General features: G+C 39.6%; 1 protein-coding gene and 1 non-coding gene across 2 annotated transcripts; one reads left to right on the top strand and one right to left on the bottom strand.

Annotated features, from left to right (window-relative positions):
* Positions 1-286: 286 nt before the first annotated feature.
* LOC131247035 (CAAX prenyl protease 1 homolog) lies at positions 287-923 on the bottom strand. The gene is made up of 3 exons (XM_058247479.1): positions 755-923; positions 460-544; positions 287-388 (listed from the first exon to the last, which is right to left on the bottom strand). The coding sequence occupies exons 1-3, from the start codon at positions 895-897 to the stop codon at positions 287-289; spliced, it is 330 nt and encodes a 109-aa protein (XP_058103462.1). The 5' UTR covers positions 898-923.
* Positions 924-15554: 14631 nt separating this feature from the next.
* Positions 15555-15661, top strand: LOC131247515 (small nucleolar RNA R71). Its single transcript, XR_009171801.1, has one exon. It is a non-coding gene; the product is annotated as a small nucleolar RNA R71 (small nucleolar RNA).
* The last annotated feature ends 9811 nt before the right edge of the window (positions 15662-25472 follow it).

Here is a 25472-nt window from a genome sequence, read left to right as displayed (position 1 = left end):
TACAATCAATCTATTTAACTAGTGAAGTTGGATATGGATATCCATGTACTGTTTTATATATCCACATTAGAAAAAGGAAAAAAATTACAGGAGAAGATTTCTCAACTTCACAAACTCAGTGAGGAAAAAAAAATGAGATATCTCATCACATGATGGTTATGTGAATGAAATTCAAGTTTCCACACCAAATACAAGAAAAAGGGTACTACGAGACATGAAAACTGTAGTCAATTTTTTGAAAATGAAGTACAATTTAAATATTTGAGAACCATTGGAAGATTTTATATCACACCTGTGACCAAATCATAACACCTCCTAAGAATGCAAGGGTTTGAAGTATTTCATTCTCTGAATTAAGGCCCATGTGCACCAGAAAGTCTCCAGATCTCTGCAGCCCAAAAAGCACATCAAATGAATTTCTGCCAAAAGAATAACAGTGACACAATTCTCTTGACTCACCTTCCAAAACCATGGCAGCACACCAAAGAACAAAATTGTGGTATCCATTAGTATGGTTACAGCCCCATGAATAAAGTGGAAGTTGCTAAAATATATAAACCTCAAAGAAGTTAGTCTCAGCCAGCCAGAGATTCCAATCTATATGACCAATTTAATTTCATGTAATAAGAAGACCGATGAAGCTGTAAACTAATTCAACCGCTGAAATGGATCGACAACATGTTTAAAGCAGATTTTTGAATCACAAGCGCATACACATGGGATGCAGAATGATCCTCAATGGATAAAAATAGACCTTTTATCAAGACTAAATGCTTGAGAATTCTCAACTTTTTCTTGACTGACCACTCCAACCAAAGGTTTAGGAAGAATTGGCAGCTTTAGAGATGCATGTTGCCGTATATCCAGATATGTCTCAAAGATGTACATCAAGACCATAAAGCCTGCAAGATGGGATTCTCATAACCAAGAAATTCAAGCAGAAATTAAACTTGAAAATGCAGAAAATGATCAAACATTTATTAAGCATTTTCTAACAATAGTCAAAATAAAAATACAAATACATGACACCAACCACATTTATTAGAGTTAAAAAGGAGTAGGAATACAAAGAGGTTTATATACATGGACCTGAAAGTCAAGCACCTCTTGCTAGAAATTAAATGGTTAAAAAAAAAAAAAAAAACTTCCATGCAGACAACAAACCAAGTAACTAAAGTATGGATGACAGTGTGAAAGTTCCTTGTTTATGGATACCCCACAATTTATTAAAAAGGAAAAGAAGCACAAAAATGAAAGATGGCAATGCAACATGAACAGTAGTAAATACATCAATCAGCCAGGAACTGCAGTGCGCAGCAGATTTCGAGAATTTCCTCCAATAATATCGGCCAAATGCTGAGGAAAGTACATGAGTTCTCATACTATCATATCCTAAACTTAAGAAATTAAGGGCACATTTGGTCATCTTCCAAACTGACTATCTGAGGCAGAACAGATGCTCATCTGTCATACAAGAATTTGCCAAATTCTGAATCTAAATAAGCAACATTTTCAATAGTTCTTTGCTCCAAACTGATAGAAGTGGGGAAACAAATCTTCGGCCATTACTTTTTTAGATATCCTTCAATCCCAAAATGGTTACATGGGACATCCAACAGGCCCTAAACCTGTTAAATGAGCTAGAAAGTATAGTTGCAGCCAAAGTTTTTGTTTTGTACCCACAATTAATTTGATTCAAACACTTCGCAAATTTCATGGAACTCCCAGGACCCATTTCTCATTTCCATCTCACATAAAAACACCGTATACAGGGACTGTAAACTTGAGAGCCAAAATTCTATATTTATTTACAGTTTGTGAGGCCTAAATCCAATGACTTAAAAAAAAAATACCTCACATTACAATCCGGGCACCTGAAATATTCCGAATCATAAGCTGATAATAAAGCCACATATATCACAATGCAATATTGTTATCAAGGAATGGTCTTGAGAACTTCATGAAAATTTACACTACCAAAAAATCGAGCAAAGGTTATGGAATTAACATGTGTTATGGCAATGCACATCTTAGTAGCTTCATGCCACTACTTGATACCTGAAAAATGCAGTGAGGTGAATTAACATGTGTTATGGCACATGTTTGGTGGATGAAACACCACCATTTAAGAAATGGTGGAAATGCACATCTTAGTGACTTAGTCTAGCCCTTCAATCACATTTCTGAATGTATATGAATGCTCGTTCCAGTAACATAACAGACATTATACCAAATTAAAAGACATTCAAATTGATCTCGCAAACTGACAAACCAACAAATTTTCTGAAATTCCCTTCAAGATTTTATATATATATATATATATATATATATATATATATATATATATATATATGTGCTGAATGAAAGTTAGTTGATGTTTGCAAACACTATGACCAACCATTGCAGTAGTGTGCAATAAAGTCAGATGCATCTCAGTAGCTCCATACCACTGCTTGATTCCTGATGAATGCAATGCAGTGGATTAACATGTTTTATGACACGTGTGGTGGATGAGTCACCAACATTTAAAAAATGGTGTAAATGCACATGCTAGTCTAGCACTTCAATCATATTTTTCAATGTATATGAATGCCTGTGCCAGTAACATAAAAGACATTGAAAAAAAAAACATAGAAATTCAAATTGACGTCACAATCTGACAAACCCCAAAAAAAAAATAATTCTGGAATTCATTTCAGGATCTTAAGACAATCCACTGACATCACCATCATTACCTTTAAATCCCATCCAATCCACCCCTAATCCCTTCAAAATTGCTTGGGACGTGTTTGGTTCAAGGGATTAAAAGGGATTTGAAGGTTTAATCCTGGTATTGGCCGGGCATCCCAAATAGACCGGAAATAGCAATCCCAGGATATAGCAATCCCATAGATCTTGCACCAATCCATTGACGCAACTATCATTACCTAGAAATCTGTGCAATCCACTCTAATACCATCCAATTCCATCCAATCTGCCTGGCCAAACAGGCCCTAATGGTGGGCGTTCCATGCGAGGTTGGCCTGTATCTGAAATGCCCAAAATGGCCAATATGGGTGGTTGACTCTGTTTGGCACGCCCGGCCAATCCCAGGATTTAACTTCCAATCCCTTCCAACAACATCCAATCCCTTCCAATTCGACCGGCCAATTGGGCCCTTAGATTTTAGAAACAGGGAGAGGGGAATGCGGATTGAAGGATTGAAAGTTTTGAGAAAGAGATAAAGAGGGAGAAAGAAAGAAACTAACCGTGCTCCGTCTTCTTCTCCTTCTCCTTCTTCTTCTCCTTCTTACAGCAAAATGGGTTTTTGAAAACAGAGAGGAGAATGCGGCCTTGAGACAGGGAGAGAGGGTGAGGGAGATCGGGAGATCGAGAGAGGGCAAAGGAAAGAGAGAGAGATTGAGTGCGAGAGAGAGATAGAGAGATGGGTTCGTCGGGCGAGCGGGAGAAAATGACGGACGGGCGTTTTGGGTTTTGAAGGGATTTTGAGGTTTCGGAGGGGCGCGTGACGGACGGCTCCTGGACGTTTTATGTTTTTAGGACCGTGGGGCCCACTGTGATGTATTTCATATATCCACTCCGTCCATTAATTTTAAATTATTATTATAAGTGTTGATAAAAAAATGAGTTAGATCGAATCTATAAGGAGACCACACAATATATTAACAGTATAAATTTAATTTCTATTATTTCTTATGGTGTGGTCCACTTAGAGATTTAAACTACATAATTTTTGGGCTCATACACTAAAATTATATATCAGAATTTTTGGACGGCTTAGATCAAACTCATATATTCAAGTGGACCTCATGGATCCCCTAGAGCACCATTTATATTTAATATATATTTAATATATTTTAGGTGGGGAGTAGCTTTAGCGATAGAAAACTTAGGCTATAGCTATGGCTTAAATCCGTAGCTATATTACTACGGATTAAATCCGTAGCTAAAAGCTTCCACTCTCCATAGCCTTTGCTCGATTTTTTGGTAGTGTTAGTGCTAATTTCATAGGTAATCTCGTTTAACACTTCGTTAATTCCCGCCTAATTTCTAAAGGATTTGGTCCTTAGTGATCTCTGCCTAAGGTGGTACTCGGGTCTTTGTACGGATTTTTTCGAGATGTTACACGATTGTTTCGGGTCGTACAATGACCTCTTCAACCAGCAAACCTTGTTATCTTCTCCTTTTATTTCGAAGCCTTCTGGTTGCTTTATGTAGATCTGCTCTCCAATTCCCCATGCAGGAAGGTAGTTTTCACACCCATTTGCTCCAGCTAGAGATCGTATTGGGCAACCAGTGCCAACACAAATTTGATAGATACTTGCTTCACCACAAGTGTGAATATCTCAGAGAAGTCGACACCTTCTCTTTGAGCATATCCATTCGCTACCAACATTCCCTTATACATATCTCGTTTCTTCTTGAAGATCCACTTGCACCTGATCGCTTTACGGCAGATGGGAAGCTCCACTAGATCCCACGTCTTGTTCTTGTATAAGGAGTATATCTCATCATCCATCATAGCTTTTCACTTTTTGGCTTCCAGCTCATCAAGTGCCTCCTAAAGAGTAGATGGATCACAATCATCTGTAATGAGGGCATATGCGACATTAGAGTCATCCCTGTATCTCGCCGGTAACCTACGATCCCTCGGTGGATTACTTCTTACAGGTGGCTGCTCCACTTGCTCATGTACCTCTGTCTACGTATTTGTCTTAGCTTAAGTCTCATCTTTGTCTAACTGAACATCCACTACCAACTTTTTCGGTTCCTTGTGCTCATCCTTACGAAACAAGGATCCTTCGACTAATTTGACGCCACGATTAATCATGATTTTCCATGTGACTCGGTCATAGCGCCTATATCCCTTCATACCACTACCATAGCTGATAAAGTTGTATTTCTTAGCCCTTTGGTCCAGCTTATCTCTCTCAATTGATGGTATATGAGAGTAAGCATTGCAACCAAATGCACGCAATCTCAAGTAGTAAACTTGTTGACCACTACACACTTTTTCTGAAATGATGCAATCAATGGGCTTAGAAGGGGACTGATTTACTAAGTAACAAGTTGTGTTAACGGCCTCAGTCAATAGGTCCTTACCCAAGCCAACATTACTGATCATGTATCAGGCCCTCTTCAAGAGAGTCTGATTTCTTCACTCAGCTACACCATTCTGCTTAGGTATGTGGCACACTGTGTTGTGCTTCATGATCCCTTCATCCTTTCAGTATTGATTAAATTCCCTATAAGTGAATTCCCCACCATTATCTGTCCTTTGTATCTTCACTTTTTACCTTGTCTTTTTTTTCACCATTGCCTTCCACTGCTTGAAGTTGGTGAAAACATTGGATTAATTTTTTTATAAAATAAACCCATATTTTCCTGGAATAGTTGTCAATAAATGTAACGAACTATGATAACCCTCCACCAGAAACCACGGGTGATGACCCCCATACATCAGAATGCATATAACTAAGAAAATCCTTACATACTTGTTTTTCAAATTTGAAAGAAAATCTTGAATGTTTACCATATATACATTACTCGCATATATTTAAATCAAAACTTTTAAAAGCTGGAATTAAACAACGGTCAAAAAGTACCTTCATGCCCCGCTCACTCATGTGGCCCAGGCATGCATGTCACATACATGCAGACATGAAATCCACTACAGATGTTGCAGCTCCACCCGAAGAAGTGCTTCCTATACACCTGTAAAGATTTCCGTTCCACTGTGCCTCATGACTACAAGTGCCTCCTTTGAAACTTTAAAGACACTATTAAAACTAATGAATTTGCACCTAAGCACCTCAAGTACTCCAAGATATATCAAGCTTTTCCTCCTATCAGGAACGTGTCTCACCTTGGTTAAGGTATGCTCCATATGATCAAACATATTGATGCGCATTGATCCAACACCCACCACATTATAGGCATTATCATTGCCCATAAATACCTGGCCACCATTGTACTCTCACCTCGATTAAGGTATGCTTCATACCATCTTATAAGTGTCCTTACGTTTATCTTATAACCAACTCTGATAAGGAGTCATGTAATATGATGCCCCAGTATCCAAAATCTACTCGTCCTTACGTTCATCTTATAAGTGTCCGACCATAGACATTGACAACACATCATAACCACTCATACCTTCATCAGATTCTGCAGTGTTGGCCTCCTTGGAAGAACCCTCCGAGTTCTATTACTTAACATTAGGATTTGTACAATCCTTTTTCATGTGCCTAGATATCCAACAATTCCAGCACTTCAACTTCTCTTTGCCCTTGCCCTTGGATTTGGACCTCGATCGAGAAGATCCACAGTCTAGCTCAAACTTTCATCCCCTCATAACCAATACATTAGTAGAGGTGCCACTTCACTGCTTTTCTTTCTCATCGCCTCTCCCTGAAGGATTGAGATAACGGTATCGACGTTAACGGTCGATCTATCGGTTCATAATAAGTCCTTGAATGACTCATATGAAGTCGGGAGAGAGTTTGATATGATACATGTCCGACCCTCATCTTTAATCGTTTCTTCCACATCCATCAATTTGTAAATAATCTTGTTAAAGTTATTGATGTGGGCCTCAACATCAGTCCCATCTGCCATCTTCAGATTGAACAACTGAAGCTTTAAGTACAGGCGATTTTCAAGGGATTTCTTCACGTAGATGTTATCTAATTTCACCCATATACTTGCCGCAGTTTTCTCTCTCATGACATTATATAGGACATCATCCGTTAGGCAGAATTGGATGGAAGTTCTCGCTTTCTTATCAATTTTGTTCCATTATTCATCTGTCATAGACTTTGGCGCTTTCTCAATGAGTGCATCATCCAATCCTTGCGGAACTAGGAGACTGGTCATCTTGACCTTCTAAAGTTCAAAATTATTTTTCCTAGAATATTTCTCAACATTGAACTAAGGATTAAAAGCCATTGATACTATGCTTTTAGATTCAATCTGCACCCCAATGTTAAGCTCTGATACCACTTGTTGGGAGACCACGAAGGTGCACATATACGAATCAAGCAAAGTATTCCAATTGCACAATTAAGTCCAATCACAAACATTTCGAATTTAATGTGAAATAGCTCATGCGGGAAAAACCAAGACACAAAGCGATAATAATGCACTATGAAAGTAAAAATTATAAGAGATAGAGATTACCCGATTCAAATGAGCCTCGAATATCCCTTACAAGTCCTTGAAATCCTTTGGAATGAATTGGAAAGCCCTGAGATACTCCCTATTTCCGATTACACCCAGACACACACATACAACCTCAATGAGAATCACAATCGAAATAGGAAATAAATCCCACACTTACGCAACTCTGCGTAATTCTACGCGATCATTCGATGACACTTCGATGTCACTTCGATGGCATCGAGCAGCCTTCGATGTCATCAAATATCTTCGATTTCATCAAACTAAACACCAAAACATTCCACTGACTAAACACGAATTTTTTAAAAATTTTCGATGGCATCGAGCTGTTATTGACAGACCTGTTGATTTACATATTTAAGACATTAATCAACATAGATTGTTTAAAACCTTTGCTTCCAAAGAAGGTCCTTTGTTTTTGTTAGAAATGTAAGACACAACGAAGGATAGAAGAAAACGATAACGAAACGATCAAATCTATCGGGTTTAAGGCTCGACTTGAATAGCAATTTCTCAAGACAGATTTGCTGCCATTTTTCTGGAAGTTCTAGTAAGTGCAAACGAAGAAAATCTATAAATTGTCTTCAGTATACAATGAACTCTCAATCCAATTTTCAACACGAAAATTTGCACATTTAAGTGTTAAACAGATCTCTAGTTTTGACACCGATATGCCTTAAGACGTTAAGAAAAAACTCAGCAAGAGATCAAATCGAGAGTAATTGCACAGAAGATAATATAATCTTAAGGATAAGAGTATCTACTTTTGGATAATAGTATCCAGGATTTATATCAATTGAAAGGTTATGGATTTCTTCCTGAAGAGGTGCTAAAGTGCCTCTTCAAGAAATTCATACCCATTCACAGCAAATAATTATCTTGCATGAAAGGACATGACTCTTTGTTCTATGGCAGTTATTTCTGTACCCATTCAGACAAAAGCAGTTATCCAATAGGAAAAACTGTATCCACATAAGCGACACATGGCATAGGTGCCACATGTACAATCATGTCACAATTACTCTCAATCAACAAAAAAGGTAATAAAACATCAGGGTACTATGACCCAAAAAGTTTAAACCGTGTGCTAAAAAGACTAAGTATCACTCTTCAAACCCGGAAATCGGGCTCACAAAATTCCCGATTGCCGAATCTGGTGCTGACAGCCTCCGTAGTACCCCATTCTCGGCTCCCAGCGCCCATACGCCAGATTCCGATCCTGGGATCCTAAATGAGGATTTTCCAACATACATTTATCTCGTAAGCAGCATAACCACAAGTATATCCAAATCACAAAGGCAACATCATCATCACATATCCACTAATATAAACATTTGAATATAATGTTGAAAGGGAAATACATATATCGAAAATCAAAGCTCCAGAAAACTGCTATACGCTCCAAGCTCAACGCTGCTACAACCTAATGCCACCTGCACGCATCTATCGTACATAAGCTTATAGAAAGCTTAGAGGGTGGTGTAAGTGTGTGCACAAGATAAGTGCTAAGTATGTAATACAATGCCATAATCATAGAATGTCAGAAATACTGGCAAGATCATGAATCATACGATATCAGAGTAAGTGGAAATATACTGGTAAGTCCATGAATACTATCAGTCATACCAAGGCTATGCGATGCAAGGCATGAATGCTAACGACCATATCAAGGGTATGCGATGTAAAAAAATCATAAGCCAATATCATATACTGAGGAAGCAATGTAGATCAGCTATAGTGAGCCAAATATTAGATGTTGAGGATGCTATGCAATATGCAGTGTGAGTGAAATGACCAAGCTAGAGTGAAGTCGGGATGATAGTACGTAGTATCGCAAGCTACGGGGTCTATCACAAAGGACTTTTCTCCAAACCAGTCCCATACCTAAATTTGGATAGTTAGACTCATTGTGGCAGACCCCTGATCTTAGGTTAGTCGCGCGCCCAACCAAAATCTTGGTTATTGCGAAGGTACACGTAACAAATAGTTATGCACCACCAGCCCGAGTGGATAGTGAATGAATAAGTATGCAACTCCTGCCCAATAAGTCCACATATCAGTACTGTTCATCTCCAGGATCATCACCGGGGTCTAGTACACTTTACACCAGCTTGCCACCCCATCAAGCACACAACTGGAAAAGTGGAAGAGACCTCACTATCCGCCTGGCTAGTAGTATGCCAATATTTACCCAACATGTCGATAGCGGACCCATTCACGAGCTGATCAAACTCAGCCTAGTTATGCCCACTCCCTTAGGCGGGTAAGGCCACACCTCCTCCCAACCGACCACGACACAGTGGGTGACGCGGCCTACTGGTATATGGCCCTCATGCGCTCATATATATCCACTCGGTGTCGACGTTGGGGCGCCCTCTGGTACCGAGAGGGTTTAGAGATTTTCACCCAGGACCATCTATGGCAGCCCAATGCTAGTAACAGATTTTTAATGTCCTATCTGGCCACCCATGATATGCCTGTGAAGGCTACGGCCCTGATGTCGCTAGAGCGTACAGTAATCACAACACACAATGCAAGGTGCATGAGTCATACAATCTAGTCATGCATCAATCCTGCGCATACCGTGCACTCATGTGGGATAACTCTGCCTATCAGGGAGTCCCATAAACCACCGGGACTATGACATATGTAATGGTCAATCATATCTCATAATAAACATGCAGATGATGCGTATAGGCATGTATCATAATGCTATGATGTCATATACTCATAATCGGTATCAATAACCGACACTAATAATCATCATCGATAATCGGCCTCAACAATGTGGACATTTAACCAATATTGCCTCCAAGGAGTGGCCCACATAGAGCCTAATATATAGTGGATCCATGGCCTCATACAAGGGCCAAATATAACACCATGGGCCTCACTCAAGAGCTTAATACATATCTCGATGGGCCTAACATACATCACAATGGGCTCCATCGCCTAGCCCTTAAATGCATCACATTGAGCCTCATCACATAGGCCTCATATACATCACATTGGGCCTTAAACACGAGTCGAATGCACATCACAATGGGCCTCAAATATTGGTCGCATATACATCACATTGGGCCTCGACAATCAGCCTCGATACCCAATCGGCCTCGACACCCAATCGGCCTCGACAATCAGAATCAGCCTTGGTATCGGCCTCGACAATCAAAATCGGCCTCGACAATCGGAATCGGAATCGACCTTGACATTCAGAATCAGAATCTACCTCAACAATCGGCCTCGGCAATTGGAATCAGAATCGGCCCCAATAATCGGTCTCAACAATCGAAATCGGCCTCAATAATTGGCCTCGACAATCAGAATTGGACTCAACAATTGGAATCGACCTCAACAATCGGAATTGACCTCAACAATTGACCTCGATAATCAGAATCAACCTTGATAAACAAAGTTGGCCTCAACAATCAGAATCGACCTCAACAATCGGCCTCGACAATCGGAATTGGCCTCGATAAACGGAATCGACCTCGACAATCGGAATTGGCCTCGATAATCAGAATCAGCCTCGACAATCGGAATTAGCCTCAATAATCAAAATCGACCTCAACACTCAACCTCGACAATCAAAATCAGCCTCGATAAAAGAAATCAGCCTTAACAATTGGAATCGACTTCGACAATCAGAATCGGCCTCGATAAACGGAATCGGCCTCGACAATCAAAATCGGCCTTAGTAATCGGAATCGGCCTCGACAATTGGAATCGGCCTTAATAATCATAATCAACCTCAATAATCAACCTCGATAATTGGAATCGACCTCGACAATCAAAATCGTCCTCGACAATCGGAATCGACTTCGACGCAAGACAGGGTCCATAGATGGACGACCGATGATGAATCAAGCAATATCAATGTGGCCCAATAATTTGGGTTAACCCACTAGAGAATGATGAGAATGGGCCTAACCAGGCCTAAGGGAAGGTCATAATGTGGACATTTAACCATCACTGCCCATCAATGTGGACATTCAATGAACAGTGCTCCTAAGGAGTGGCCCACATAGGGCCAAACGTACAGTGGGCCCATGGTCTCACACAAGGGCCTAATATACAACGCCATGGGCCTCACTCAAGGGCCTCACATTCATTGCAATGGGCCTCACTCATGGGCCACAAATGTTTCACAATGGGCCACGCCCATGGGCCTCGAATATATCACAATGGGCCTCGCCCATGAGCCTTGAATACACCATATTGGGCCTCGCCCATGGGCCTCAATACTAGGCCTCATATATCAAGTGGGCCACATCCGCGGACCGCACCAATGGGGTTTATATACATCAATTGGGCTGCATCAATGGGCCGCACTAATGGGCCTAATACATATCACAATGGGCCTTGCCTATAGGCCACGAATACAACACAATGGGCCTTGCCCATGGGCTTTAGATTCAAGCAGGTGGGCCTTGTATACATCACATCGGGCCTCACTCATGGGCCTAATATACATCGCAATGGGCCTCTTCAACTGGGCCGTAATTCCATCATATTAGGCCCTATCCTGTGGGCCTCAAATACATCACAAAGGGCCTCTCCATCTGGGCCTCACATACATCACACTGAGCCACACAATAGGTGGGCCCTGCACAACTAGCAGGTGGCCTTGCACCTCCCAAATGGGCCCACTAGATGAACAACATGGATGTACAGTACATACATCAAGGTGGACCCCACCATAACATTTATTTTTCATCCAATCTTTTCACAAGGTCACAAAGACTTGGATAAAGAGGAAAACAAATTTCATACTTATCCAAAACTTCTGTACTCCTAAAAGGGGTTTCAATGGTAGGCGCTCATTCCCCACTGTTTTTGCGATGTGGTCCACCTGATCAATGGCTGGACACATCACGGTGTGGCCCACCGTGATGTATCTGAGATCCAGCTTATACATAAGTTAGACTCTGAACATTTGTTCATCAGGGAACATATCATTGATATGGGTCGCCTCAAGGGAATCAGAGGTATTAAGGCAAGAAAGGTGATCGGCCACTACGTTTTCTACTCCCATTTTATCTTTAATTTCCAAATCAAATTCTTGGAGTAGAAGGATCCATCTTATTAGGCGGGGCTTAGAATCATTCTTAGAAAGAAGATACTCAAGTGCTGCATGATCTATGTAGATAAATGATCTTGGATCCGATCAGGTATGACCTAAATTTTTCCAAGGCGAACACTACGGCTAAGAGTTCCTTTTCCGTAGTCGAGTAGTTCACTTGGGCAGGATTTAGAGTCCTACTTGCATAATGAATGATGTAAGGCCTCTTATATTTTCTCTGACCTAGAACTGCTCCAAGAGCATAATCAGAAGCGTCGCACATAAGCTCAAAAGGAAGGCTCCAGTCGAGTGGTTGTATGATGGGTGTACTAGTCAACATGCCCTTAAGCTTAGTGAAAGCTTCCTGACATAGCTCAGTCCACTCGTATGGTGCATCCTTTTGAAGTAGATTATATAAAGGACGAGAGATAAGACTAAAGTCCTTTATGAATCTTCTATAAAACCTAGTGTGTCCTAAGAAGGATCGCACGTCCCGTATGTTCTTGGGTGGAGGTAGGTTAGAGATAAGAAGAATTTTTTCCTTATCCACTTCGATTCCTTTGGACGAGATAATATGTCCAAGGACACTTCCCTTATGAACCATGAAATGACACTTCTCCCAATTAAGTACCAAGTTCTTCTCTTCACAGCTTTTCAGCACACATTTAAGACTCTCTAAGCACTCGCTGAAAGATGAACCGAAAACAGAGAAATTGTCCACGAAGACCTCTAGATATTTCCCCACCATGTCAGAAAAGATACTCATCATACATCGCTGAAAGGTGGCAGGGGCATTACATAATCCGAATGACATCCTTCTGTAGGCAAAGGTGTCGTAGGGACATGTAAATTGGTCTTTTCCTTGTCCTTAGGGGCGATTTCAATCTGATTATAGCCCGAATACCCATCAAGGAAATAGTAATAGGAATGACCAGCTAGCCTTTCCAAGATTTGATCAATGAAGGGCAAAGGAAAGTGGTCCTTTCTCGTGATGGTATTCAGCTTCCTGTAGTCAATGCACATTCTCCAATGAGTAGTAACTCTTGTTGGCACGAGTTCATTATTAGCATTGGCTACGATGGTGATCCCGGACTTCTTAGGAACTACCTGAGTTGGACTCACCCATTGACTATCGGATATGGGGTATATGATACCCACATCCAATAGTTTAAGAACCTCGGCCTTAACCACTTCCCTCATGTTTGGATTTATTCTACGTTGGGATTGTCGAGCGGTCTTCGCATTATCCTCAAGATATATGCGGTGAGTACAAATCGAGGGGTCGATTCCCTTGGAGTCCGCTATCGTCCATCCAAAGGCTCCCTTATGCTCAATGAGAGTAGATATGAGCATACTCTCCTGTTCTTTCTCTAGGTGGGCAGAGATCACCACCGGATATGTCTCATCTTGACCTAAATAGACATATTTCAAATCAGAGGGCAAATGTTTTAGGTCAAGCTTCGGCGGCTTGAGGTTAGACGGTAGAGGCAATATATCAGTTTGAGGCAACTCTTCAAATTGTGACATCCACCGGTTAACTTCAAGTACCGGTGCAGTATCAAGCAAGGCACATGTCTCCCTAATCATGTCATCATCAAAATCATGGGAGTGGGCCAGACACGTCTCTAGAGGGTCAGAGGATAAGGTCAGAGGTGTCGTATCTTCCACTAAAGAGTCAATCATGTTAATGTCGTGGAAATCATCATCATCCTCTAAGTTTCTGCCGTTATTGAAAAAGATGTTTGACTCCAATGTCATATTCCCAAAAGACATAGTCATGATACCATTCCTGTAATTAATAATTACGTTTGAAGTGGCAAGGAATGGGCGATCAAGAATGACGGGAATCTGAGTGCTCATATTCTTGATGGGTTCGGTGTCTAGGATGATAAAATCTACAAGGTAGTAAAATCTATCAACTTGGACCAACACATCCTCAATTATCCCTCTTAGTACACGAACAGAGCGATCAACAAGTTGTAGTGTGGTTAGGGTGGGTTTTAATTCACCCAAACCTAACTGTTTGTATACCGAGTAGGGAATCAGATTGACGCTCGCTCCTAAGTCAAGAAGTGCATGATCAATTCGATGGTCCCCGATTATACATGATATGGTTGGGCTACCGGGATCTTTGAATTTCTGTGGCACGTCTTGCTTTAGGATGGCACTGACTTTCTCGGTCAAGAAGATCTTCTTTTGAATACTCTGCCGTCATTTGGTCATACATAAGTCTTTCAAGAATTTAGCATATGAAGGTATCTGTTTTACGACATCAAGTAGAGAAATGTTGACTTTCACTTGTTTCAACACCTCTAGGATATCTTGAGAGTTAGAGAGAGGTTTTAGTGTGACCAACCGTTGGGGAAATGGAACAACTGACTTTTCTATAAGTTCCGGTTCTAATTTTTGTGGGGCCTTACTAGATCCATCATTGTTGTCCTCTTCTGGTTCTTGAGGCTTTTCGGGCCTAACCGGAAGGGTTTTATCAATGATCTTCCCACTCCTAAGAGTGGTGATGGATTTAGCATGCTCCATTTGATTTGAAGAGCCAGGGTCACTTATTTCATATTGCAATTTCGGATTGGGGAGAGGTTGAGCATGAAGCATCCCCTTCCCTCCACTTGTTAATTGTGACTCTATCCTTTGAATAGACAACGCAAGCATTCCTAATGCTGTGTGGACATCATGAAACACTTGTGCTGAATTTTGATTAAGTAGCTCTTGTTCTCGAATATGTTTTTGAACTGGATCCTCTTAAGGTTTCCCTTGATTTGGAATTTGATTGAAGAAACCTTGAGGGGTAGCAGTTTGTCCATTTCTCCAACTAAAGTTTGGATGATTTTTCCAACCAGGATTGTATGCATTAGAGGTCGGTCCATTGAAAGGTCTTTGATAAGTATTTATGGCATTGGATTGTTCATTCAACACTTCTTGAAAGGCAGGTATTGTAGGACAATTTTTAGTTGTATGAATGTTGCAATCACAGATGCCGCAAACACTTTCATTAACCTTATCCTTCTTTCCTTCCATGGCCTCAAATTTTCTCATGAGCGTAGTCACTTTATACTTGAGAGCATCCTCTTCTTTTAAGAGATACAATCCACCTTTCTCCTTAGATTGAGTCGGCCTAGACGTGGTGTTCGATTTTGGGTAATAGTCCCATGATTGTATTTTTTCAGCAAGACTATCGAGGTAATCCCATACCTCGTCGACATTTTTATTAATGAATTCTCCATTACACATTGTCTCGACCATTTGGCACATGGAAGATGTCAGTCCATCGTAGAAAAAATTTGTAATGCGCCACGTTTCAAAGCCGTGTTGTGGGCATGAACTGACCAAATCCTTGAACCTTTCCCAACATTAGTAAAATGTTTCATCCTCCTTTTGGGTGAAGTTCATGATTGCTTTTCTAAGGGTAATCGTTTTATGATGTGGAAAAAATTTCTTTATAAATTCCCTTTGCATATCATTCCATGTGCCAATGAATCTAGGATGCACTGAATGTAACCATATTTTAGCCTTCTCCTTCAAGGAAAAAGGAAAGAGTTTCAGCCTGACTGTGTCCTCAGACACATTTTGAAAATATAAAGTAGCTATGATCTCATCAAACTCTTTCAAATGAAGATATAGTTCTTCATATTCAAGCCCATAGAACTTAGGAAGGAGTTGGATAACCCCTGGCTTGATGTCCATATGTCCTGTATTTTTAGAAAAAATCATGCATGAGGGCGTACTCACCCCCACTGGTTGTAAATAATCTCGTAAAGTATGAGGCGGGGGTGCTTGATGCACTTCATTCTCATCCTGAATGTCCTCCACCCTAGGTTGGGGTAGAAGAGGTTGGTTCTCAGCCATCACTTCAATTAACTCAGGGGATTGCGAGTGGTGTCTAGTCCTGCGATGGATAGTCAACTCCTCAACCAATCCTCATTCAGTCAAGAGACGTCGAGTGTTGTCACGGGCCCACTTGGGCATGAAACACTCGCAGCCCTCAATCAAATTCGAAACCTAATCCTAAGAAAGGAAATAAAAATCTAGAAAAAGAAGGTTGGAAAGAAGATACCAAATTGGAGTCCCTAAGTTAAAAACTTGGAAAACAAAACAAAATAAGTTAGATTCTAAAAAGAGAAGGACTAAATTTAGAAAATCTTTAAAAAGAAAGATAAAAGTAAACTAGTTTCTAAAAGAAGAAATTCCTAAAAGAAAGTGGAAATTTCTTTAAAAAATTAGGAAAGTCCTAAACTAGAAAGTAAATTACTAAAAGAGATCTGAAAATTAGAAAGTAGAGAAAGAGCTAACCAAATTAGAAATTTCTATCTTAAAAGCCTACAAAATAGGAAGGTTAGTTTCTAAACAAAAAGTTTACAAGTAGAAAATTTCTAAAAATAAATTAGGAAACAAAGTTAGATTCTAAAAGAGTTAGAATTAGAAAGTTACTAAAAATAAAAATAGAAAGTTTCTAAAAAGGAAAGTTCCTTAAACCTAGAAGCTAAGTTAGTTTCTAAAAAGAAGACCCAGAATTAGAAAGTTTCTAAAAAATAAACTAATTCTTTAAAAAGGAAAGTTTCTAAAAATAAAATAAAGGAAAGATGAGTTAGTTTCTAAAATTAGAAAGAATTTCTAAAAAGGGAAATAACTAACCTAGTTTCTAAAAACAAAAGAGGAAAGTTTCTAAAAATAAACTATTTCCTAAAAATAGAAAAATACTAGAATTAGAAAATTTCTAAAACTCAAACCCTAATTTTAAAAATAGAAAAAGTAGAGGAATTAGAAAGGGATTACCAATTTAGAAGTTTATGTCAGGATCCTACAAAACAGGAAAACAGGTTAGTTTCTAGAAATCAGAAAAATCTAAACCTAAAGTTAGAAAAATTCTAATTTTAAACTAATCCTAAAACTAGTTAATTTTAGAAAAACATAACCGTCAATCCCTGACAACGGCGCCAAAAACTTGTTCACTCCCCATGTATAGGGTTGTGATGTAGTAATAAACTCGGTGAGACCGAGGTCGAATCCCAAGGGACTGAAACCTGTACGTTATCTGAAACTTGGTAGAATTAAAACTAGACTAAGATGAAATCTAAATTGATTATAAATTGAGGAATAATGGTGAAGTATTAATATTAAACTTAAACAATTCGGGGAAAGGAACTAGGGATTCAAAGTATCCACTTGTAGAGATCAGGGCAGTCTATGCTTGATTCACGAACTCAACTGGACTTCGAGTCCCATCTTCATCCAGTTGGAAGATATATCACTAGAATCGAATCTGAACTGTTGTTGATCTAGTTTTCAAGAGACAAGATGAATGTAAATTAGAATGGATTCCATCACAAAACCATGCCCATGAGACAAAGCAAACAACAGAATTAAACCAATCCACAGCCAATCTGAGTGAGGTATGAATGTTAGGAAGGGTTCCGTCATCCAACCATGTCCAAGGGGCGATGGTGAACAACAAGGTTTCCTAATTGCATAATCACAATAATGAAAAGGAAATACTCAAAGCCATCACAGATCTATTGTAATTTCAGTCACAACAAACCATTAAAAACTAAAGGTATTCCTTAAAATCAAACCAATATCAGCATCAGTTTAGTAATGAATCAAAGCCATAGAATCTTCCCATCATGCCACAAGCTTCACCTCTTAGCCCTAGCTAAGAGGTTTAGCTAGCCATGAATGGGCTAGAACTTGAACAAAAATAAAACAATAAAATAAGAACAAACTCTAACTACTACTCCCTCTTGTACTCACATCCCCAAAGAATTGAATCCCCTTTCTCCCTTCTCTCTTCTCTCTTTATAGCTGTAAAGGACGGTGGATGGGAAGCTGGAAGAGAGTCGGTTTGATGCTTGGTGAAGTCGGTGGAGAATTCCGTAAGAAGTTACGCAGCGACAGAGGATTGTGCAGGTCCTGTTTTGTTTCACCCAATCGGACAGCCGTGAGAGATGGATCGGCCAAGAAACTTGAGTCTAACCCACCTCATCCATTAGCTAAACTTCTAGTCGGTTTTGGATCATCATCTGATGGTCCTAACCCATGGATCTGTGGCCGGTATAATTCTGCAAGCACCCTTCTGCGCCCGGGATTTTTGCGCTATACAAAACGGCAGGTGGTGGGATGATTTCGTGGAGCAAACTTCGGTGAGGAAGTTTCCTCATTTTAGACGACAAGGTGGCAACCAGATCTGCCTCTTTCTTGATTTGGAAGGTCTGGATGAAAGAAATTCTCGGGTGTTGGTCATGCTACGAGCAGAAGCCGGCTTGTGTCCGTTTTTTCACTGATCGCGGCAGGGTGTTTTGGACCGAATTACATCCAGTTTCCTCATCAGATCAGGAACTAAAAACACACATCTTAGATGTGTTTTATCCTGCAAACGCAATGAATGGTTCAGATCAAGCTGAATACCTGTGATGGTGGACCACCATCCTCTGAAATCAGAAGTTGTTCGTTGCATCAAAACGCAGGAGGTCCTGCTTCACTGGATCCCTAGGTCACCTTCGGATCTCGTATTTATGCGAAAATGGCGCTGGATAGCCAAAATTTCATCCTGAAGATTATGGACGGTGTGGATCTGATGCTTGACTGATCCTGGGGGGCCCACTAACTTCCGTCCGCAGCTCTTCCGCAGTAGAGACGAAAACGGAAGGTTCCATTTTGAATGGGAGTCAGGCGGCGTATGCTGACCGACTCCTTCAGGTTCAGCGCATGTCAAGAGTACGTGCACGGTGTGCACTCTCCAGATGGGACCCCTTGAGATGGGTCTGAGAAATTCGCTCCGTCTATCCGTGTTCTCGTCTCATTTACGCTGATGAGAACAATTTTAAAGCATATCCAGATCTTGGGTGGGCCCCGAATAAGATATTCATCTACAGGGATCTGAGGGCTGAAATTTGACATGTACGGTTAATTTATGGTCCTCAAGCCATGTATACAGTTTCAAGCAAATCAGATAGCAGGAACCCTGTGATCTTGAATTCTAAACGACTTTTAAGCCACTTGAACTGCAGTTTCTCGATTTTCTTAGATCTCTGTCATGTAACTTCCTCGATCTTGGTCCCCTGGGGTCCGTCCCTTGCCTTGGTGACTTCTGAGCATTAAATTCATACTTTAAGCACCCTGTTTCAGTCTAAGCTTGTAAATACACCTTGCATCACAAACACGATTAAATCGGGCCGTTAAACAGTACCATATTTGTAAATCCAGGTAATAACTAGGGTTTGATAAGCAATATTTGACCCTCAACAAGATGCGGCATCGGAACCACAGCGACGGCGCGGTCACTAGGGTACAAGTCTCGGGTTGAGTCGACTTTGGAATACGGGATACGACTCAAGGTCACACGCAACTGCTGATTAGGGATTGCGGGTTGCCAGAATTCAACTGGGAGGACTGCGAAAGCCTAGGGAACGGTACGGGCTAGGATACGGGTCTTACACTAAGGCTCTTTATGCTCCTTGTGACGAAGTGCACCTAATAAAGCGCTAAAAACGTGCCCATGCAACCCTACAGCCCACGCCGGGCATGCGTGCATACCGTCCTCAAGAAGATTTGAACCCTGGTTGCATAAGCAAAAACCCTTTCTCTTACTGACTGGCTATACACACTATTTATGAAAAGTTTTAATAATTAATATATTTATTTACTTTCTAAAAATAATTTTTATTTTTAAAATTTATTTTTATTTTATAAAACACAATAATCCCCCACAATTTTAAAAATAAAATCATATTCTAGAATGAATGGCATAGCAGTATAAATAGGTGCATAAGTAAAGGTATCTTTTGGATTTGAACCTTTACATTAGTGTATACGTATCAAAGTTATGTCAGGTACTTAGTGACCCATTAGTCTTGAACTAAGGATCTTATATCACTCATCGGATACATAACACACATCTATTCATATATAACTGAAGATCTAAAAGTTCGCACATTTCTGGCCTTGTGCGTATCCTTATTTCATGAGTATTCTAGATACGATCCCAATCTCTTCAAAAGTGGCCTCACTTCTGTACTTGTATAGGTAGATCTATCAAAGATGATTATGCTTCATCTCACCAAAGTCTGCTTATACATTAAGAGTTAGTATTCAGTCTCTTATGATATGCAAAAACGAAACACTAGACTTTTAGGAATGAGACTCAAATTTTCTTTTTCTAGTGTATGTTTCAGTCATATACTTGACTTGTTTGTCCATTTGAACCTAGCTTATATTTAAAAATATAGGTAGGGTTGCCATCAAGAGTAAAAGTTATATCTTTATGGATATTAGTCTCATTCCTTTAGTGATTCTCCTTATTTAATCTCTTGATAAACCTTTTGTCAAGGGATCTGCTAAGTTCAGGATGGATTTAACATATTCTACTGTGATTACTCCATCTCTGAGCAATCCTTTTATAAAGTTATGCCTTAGACCTATATTTCTAGACTTACCATTATAAGTTTTACTCATAGCACGATAAAGAGTAGCCTGACTATCACAAAAGATAGATATGGCAGGAGTAGGTTTTGGCCAATACAGGATTTCCATCAATAGGTATCTTAGCCATTCACCTTCTTTACAAGCAGCGCCAAGTGCAATAAACTCACTTTCCATTGTAGAGTGAGATACGCACGTTTGTTTCTTAGATGCCCATGATATTGCTCCTCCTCTAAGAGTGAATATCCAGCCACTTGTAGATTTAGATTCAATGCTATCTGCACTCCAGCTTGCATTACTGTACCCTTCAAGTATAGCGCGATATGATTGATAATGCAGTCCATAGTCTATGGTTCCTCTTAGATACTTTAAAACTCTAGAAATCGCATTCCAGTGTACTTGTCCTGGATCACTGGTATACCTGCTTAGCATTCCTACTGTGAATGCTATATCGGGTTTATTGCAATTCATTGCATACATTAGACTCCTAATAATACTCGCATATTCTTGTTGTGCTTTACATCTACCAGTATTTTTAACCAATTTAATACTTTGATCAAATGGGGTTAAAACTGGTTTATTATCATAGTGATTGAACTTCTTTAAGACTTTCTTTAGGTAATGAGATTGTGTTAAAGATATTTTATCATTAAGATTATAAATCTTAATACATAATATTACATCGGCTTTACCTGTATCCTTCATGTCGAAGTTGGTACTTAGAAACTTTTTAGTTTCTTTCACACAGTCCTCATTTGGTCCAAATATTAGCATATCATCTACATATAGGCAGATAATGATTTAACTTTTAATATATATGCACTTATCTGCTTGTTTTACTCTAAAACCATTAGATTGTACTAGTTGATCAAACTTCTCATGCCATTACTTAAGAGCTTGCTTGAGCCCATAGAGGGATTTGACCAGTTTACACACTTTCTTCTCTTGCCCAGGTTGAACAAACCCTTCAAGTTGTTCCATATAGACTTCTTTATCTAGATCATCATTTAAAAATGCCGTTTTGACATCTATTTGATAGATTACTAGGCGGTGAATTGTTGCAAGAGCAATTAAAGTCATAATGGTAGATATATAAGCAACATGAGCATATGTATAGAAAAAATCAATACTTTCCTTTTGTCTAAATCCTTTGGCTACTAATTGAGCTTTATACTTATTTATGATTCCATCAGGATTGAACTTTCGTTAAAAAATTCACTTACATCCTATAGGCTTTGAACCTGGTGGAAGATCGACCAAACACCAAATGTTATTTGAGACTATAGAATCCATTTCATCGTTGATGGCTTCCCTCCAAAACTGTACATCAAGAGATGAGAGAGTTTCACTAAGTATTGATGGATCACTTTCAATACTTAGTGGTAGAGTAATATCCTTTCTTATTTCATTTCTATCCCCTTTTGTAAGGAACATATACAAATCTGGGTCAAAAGATGTTTCTTTTCTTGCCCTTTTCAATCTCTTTGGTTCATTTCCTTCTGGATGAGTGTTAGATTTACCACGAAAGTTGATAGGTTCTTCATTCATTGGTTCTATTATATTTTCATCAACTTGCCTTTTTGAATGATTATTCATATAGTCTTTGTATACTATATTTTAAAAAAATATAGCATCCCTAGACTCTGTAATCATATTTTTGTCAGCAAAAGTAGATTATTCCAAAACAAAAAATCTATATATGGGACTATTAATCCTATAACCCACAAAGGCACGCCTGATTCCTTTAAGACCTAATTTTATTCTCTAAGAATCAATAATCCCGACTTCTGCTATCCTTCGTAATGAAGATATGGTTTCTTCTTTTTTCACAATTCATATGGGGAGATATTCAATTTTTTATGTGGGATAGTATTTAAAATATGATTTGCTGTTAATAATGCTACCCATCATAAATTCAGTGGTAATCCAGAATTTGATATCATACAGTTGATCATCTCAACTAATGTCCTATTTTTGCGTTCCGCTAGGCCATTTTGTTGAGGTGTGTAAGGTGCCGTAAATTCATGGATTATACCATTTGATTCATTGAATTCATTGAATTCATTAGAAGAGTACTCACCTCCTCTATCACTTTTGAGGGCTTTAATCTTTACATTCAACTGATTTTCACTTCAGCCTTATAAAGCTTAAACTTTTCAAAGGCTTCATCTTTAGACTTTATCAAGTTACATAGAAAAATCTAATGAAGACATCGATAAATGTGATAAAATACCTTTTTCCTCTACGAGTTAAGGTATTTTTTAAATCACAAATATCGAAATGAATTAATTCCAATTGTTGTGATTTTCTTATGCTAGTCCCAAATGGTTTTTTGGTTATTTTAGAATGGGCACACACATCACATTTCTCTTCTTGTTGTATTTCATATTTTGGTATAAGTCCTAGGATCATCATTCTTTACATTGAATGATAATTAACATGATCTAGTCTAACATGCCATAAAGATACAAAATCCACTATATAAACGGAAACATCATTATTTTTATTAATATTCGATTTAATCATACCATTACATGAATATCCTTTGCCTATAAACATACCGCTCTTGGTAATAACCAACTTATCAAACTCAATCACTATTTTGAATCCTCTCTTATTGAAAAGATCGCCTGACACTAGAATTTTAAACATGTCAGGTATATGCAATACATTTGTTAGTGTCATTCTTTTGCCTGATGTAAACTGAAGCTCTACTGTTCCTTTCCCAACAACATTCATTCAAACATTATTACCCATCTTCACTTTTTGTTCATTTGAAATAACTTCATAGGTCTTGAAGATGTTTCGGTCTTTCGATATGTGAATGGTTGCACCAGTATCTAGCCACCACCCACCATCGGATATTACTGTGTTGGCTTCAGTAACCAATGCTACAAGTTGGTCTTCTGCCATGTTAGCCTGAGCTTTCAGTTGCTTCTTCCTATGTCGACATTCGTTTATGTAGTGTCCTGGCTAATTGCAAAAGTGACACTTGCCATTTGTCTTTACATTTTTCTTGAACTCTATCTCTTTCTTTGGGGGAATAGATTTGGAGTTCTAAAATTTTGGCTTGTCATCTTCTACTATATTTGCTTTGGAATGATTTTCTGAAGCATTTTCTTTCTTGTCTCAGTTTCTGGACTCTTGTTCTATACGAAGATGTTGTTAAAGCCCTTCAAGAGTGTACTTCCTCTCATCATGTTTCAGTTTCTTTTTATAATCAAACCATGATGAGGGTAATTTTACAATTACTACACCGACCAGGAATTCTTCAGGAAGATCTATACTACCAATCTTCAATTCATCAACCAAGTTCTGTAATTCATGTAAGACCCTACCCCGAATATCTATTTCATTTCCCTAGGTCCCGCGGTCCTACCAGTCCATTTTCGGTGACCCTCGACCTGTGGATAGTGTTTACAGTCATCTTTAAGTCGTGTTATGTAGACTCGACTTGGATCGACTTGAAACCTATGCCATTGCGATCGCATCGGTGTCACAATTCCAACGCCGCATCTCATGCATAAATCCAGCATGTGCATCTTGACTTATCAGTCTGAGCATTTCTTGGCCATGCATCATGTGGTGGGACCCACTTACTAGCTTGCACTTTTTTTCAAGGTGGGCCCCTCCTAGCAACATTTTCCTAGAAAGCCTATGCCTAGCCTACTCTACCTAGCTACTAACCCATCGTAGCCTAGCCTAGGCTACCTTTCCTAGAGAGGCAATCATGTGCCTTGGGGTTCACCCCCAATGCACCATCATTTGGTTGTTCTTCCCTAGCGTATAGAGAAATGATTACCTAGATATACACCCTCCTCTCTCTCTCTCTCTCTCTCTCTCTCTCTCTCTCCCCTTCTCATTCTTCCATTCCTCCTTTCCTCCATAGCCAAAACGTCCAAGCTCCCCTCTCTACTCTAGCCCCTTCTTCCCCATTTTCCCCTCCATCTAGCCCTTAGAATCCCATCTACACCCTTGAATCTTCTTCCCTTGGAGCCTAGAACACCATTGAAGTTTTGAAGGCATCTTTAGAGGTGGGTGAAACCTAGAAGATCATCTCTTCTCCTTCTTCTTCTTTTCTTTTCCTAGCATGCATGGAAGCATGTTGGACCCACGAATCCATGGTGGAGGTCCTACATGGCTCCTAGGATAAAGGCTAAGGGCCTAGATCATACACAATCCATTTCATGGTGGGTCATTCTCCATGGACCCACCATGATGCTTTCCTTTTGTTTGTTGCATCTCATAGGCCATCTAGGCCTTTACATGCATGTAGGGAAGGTGTCCCTACTATTCAGTAAGTTTTCTTGATGTATCATAGCATGCATGTATCATACAACATAGTGGAAGGTGTGGATTGTGGTGTGGAAGGTCCATTAGTGGCGGGACCTTCCACCAATGGCCGACCTACCTCCTTCTCTCTCCCTTTCTCTTTATTTTCTTCTGTATATTTCTAATGATGTGTGGCCCACCAAGGAGGTCAGCAACATCTCAGACCCATAGCAAGATGGGACGTCCAAGCCCACCATTGTTGGACGTCCAGGCCCACCATGCATGCATGGGTTGGGTGGCCTCCAAAATAGTTTTTGCATGGAGGATATGGAGGATATGGTGAACTCATGGGTCTAGAATTTTTCTAACCCATCAAGGTAGACCCCACATGATGGATCTGGGCAATAAACCCTTTGATTTAATTATATGGGCCTAACTATATACAACACATGTTGCTGTCTGGATTTCAAGCCTAGTTGGAACATGACTTTTGAGCCGATATTTAGATCTGTTTGCATGTCCTTTTCTTCCA

This window comes from Magnolia sinica, chromosome 5 (assembly GCF_029962835.1).
Source record: "Magnolia sinica isolate HGM2019 chromosome 5, MsV1, whole genome shotgun sequence".
NCBI lineage: Eukaryota > Viridiplantae > Streptophyta > Magnoliopsida > Magnoliales > Magnoliaceae > Magnolia > Magnolia sinica.
Note: the sequence above shows the minus strand (reverse complement) of the source record. Positions and strands in the feature narration are given on the sequence as shown.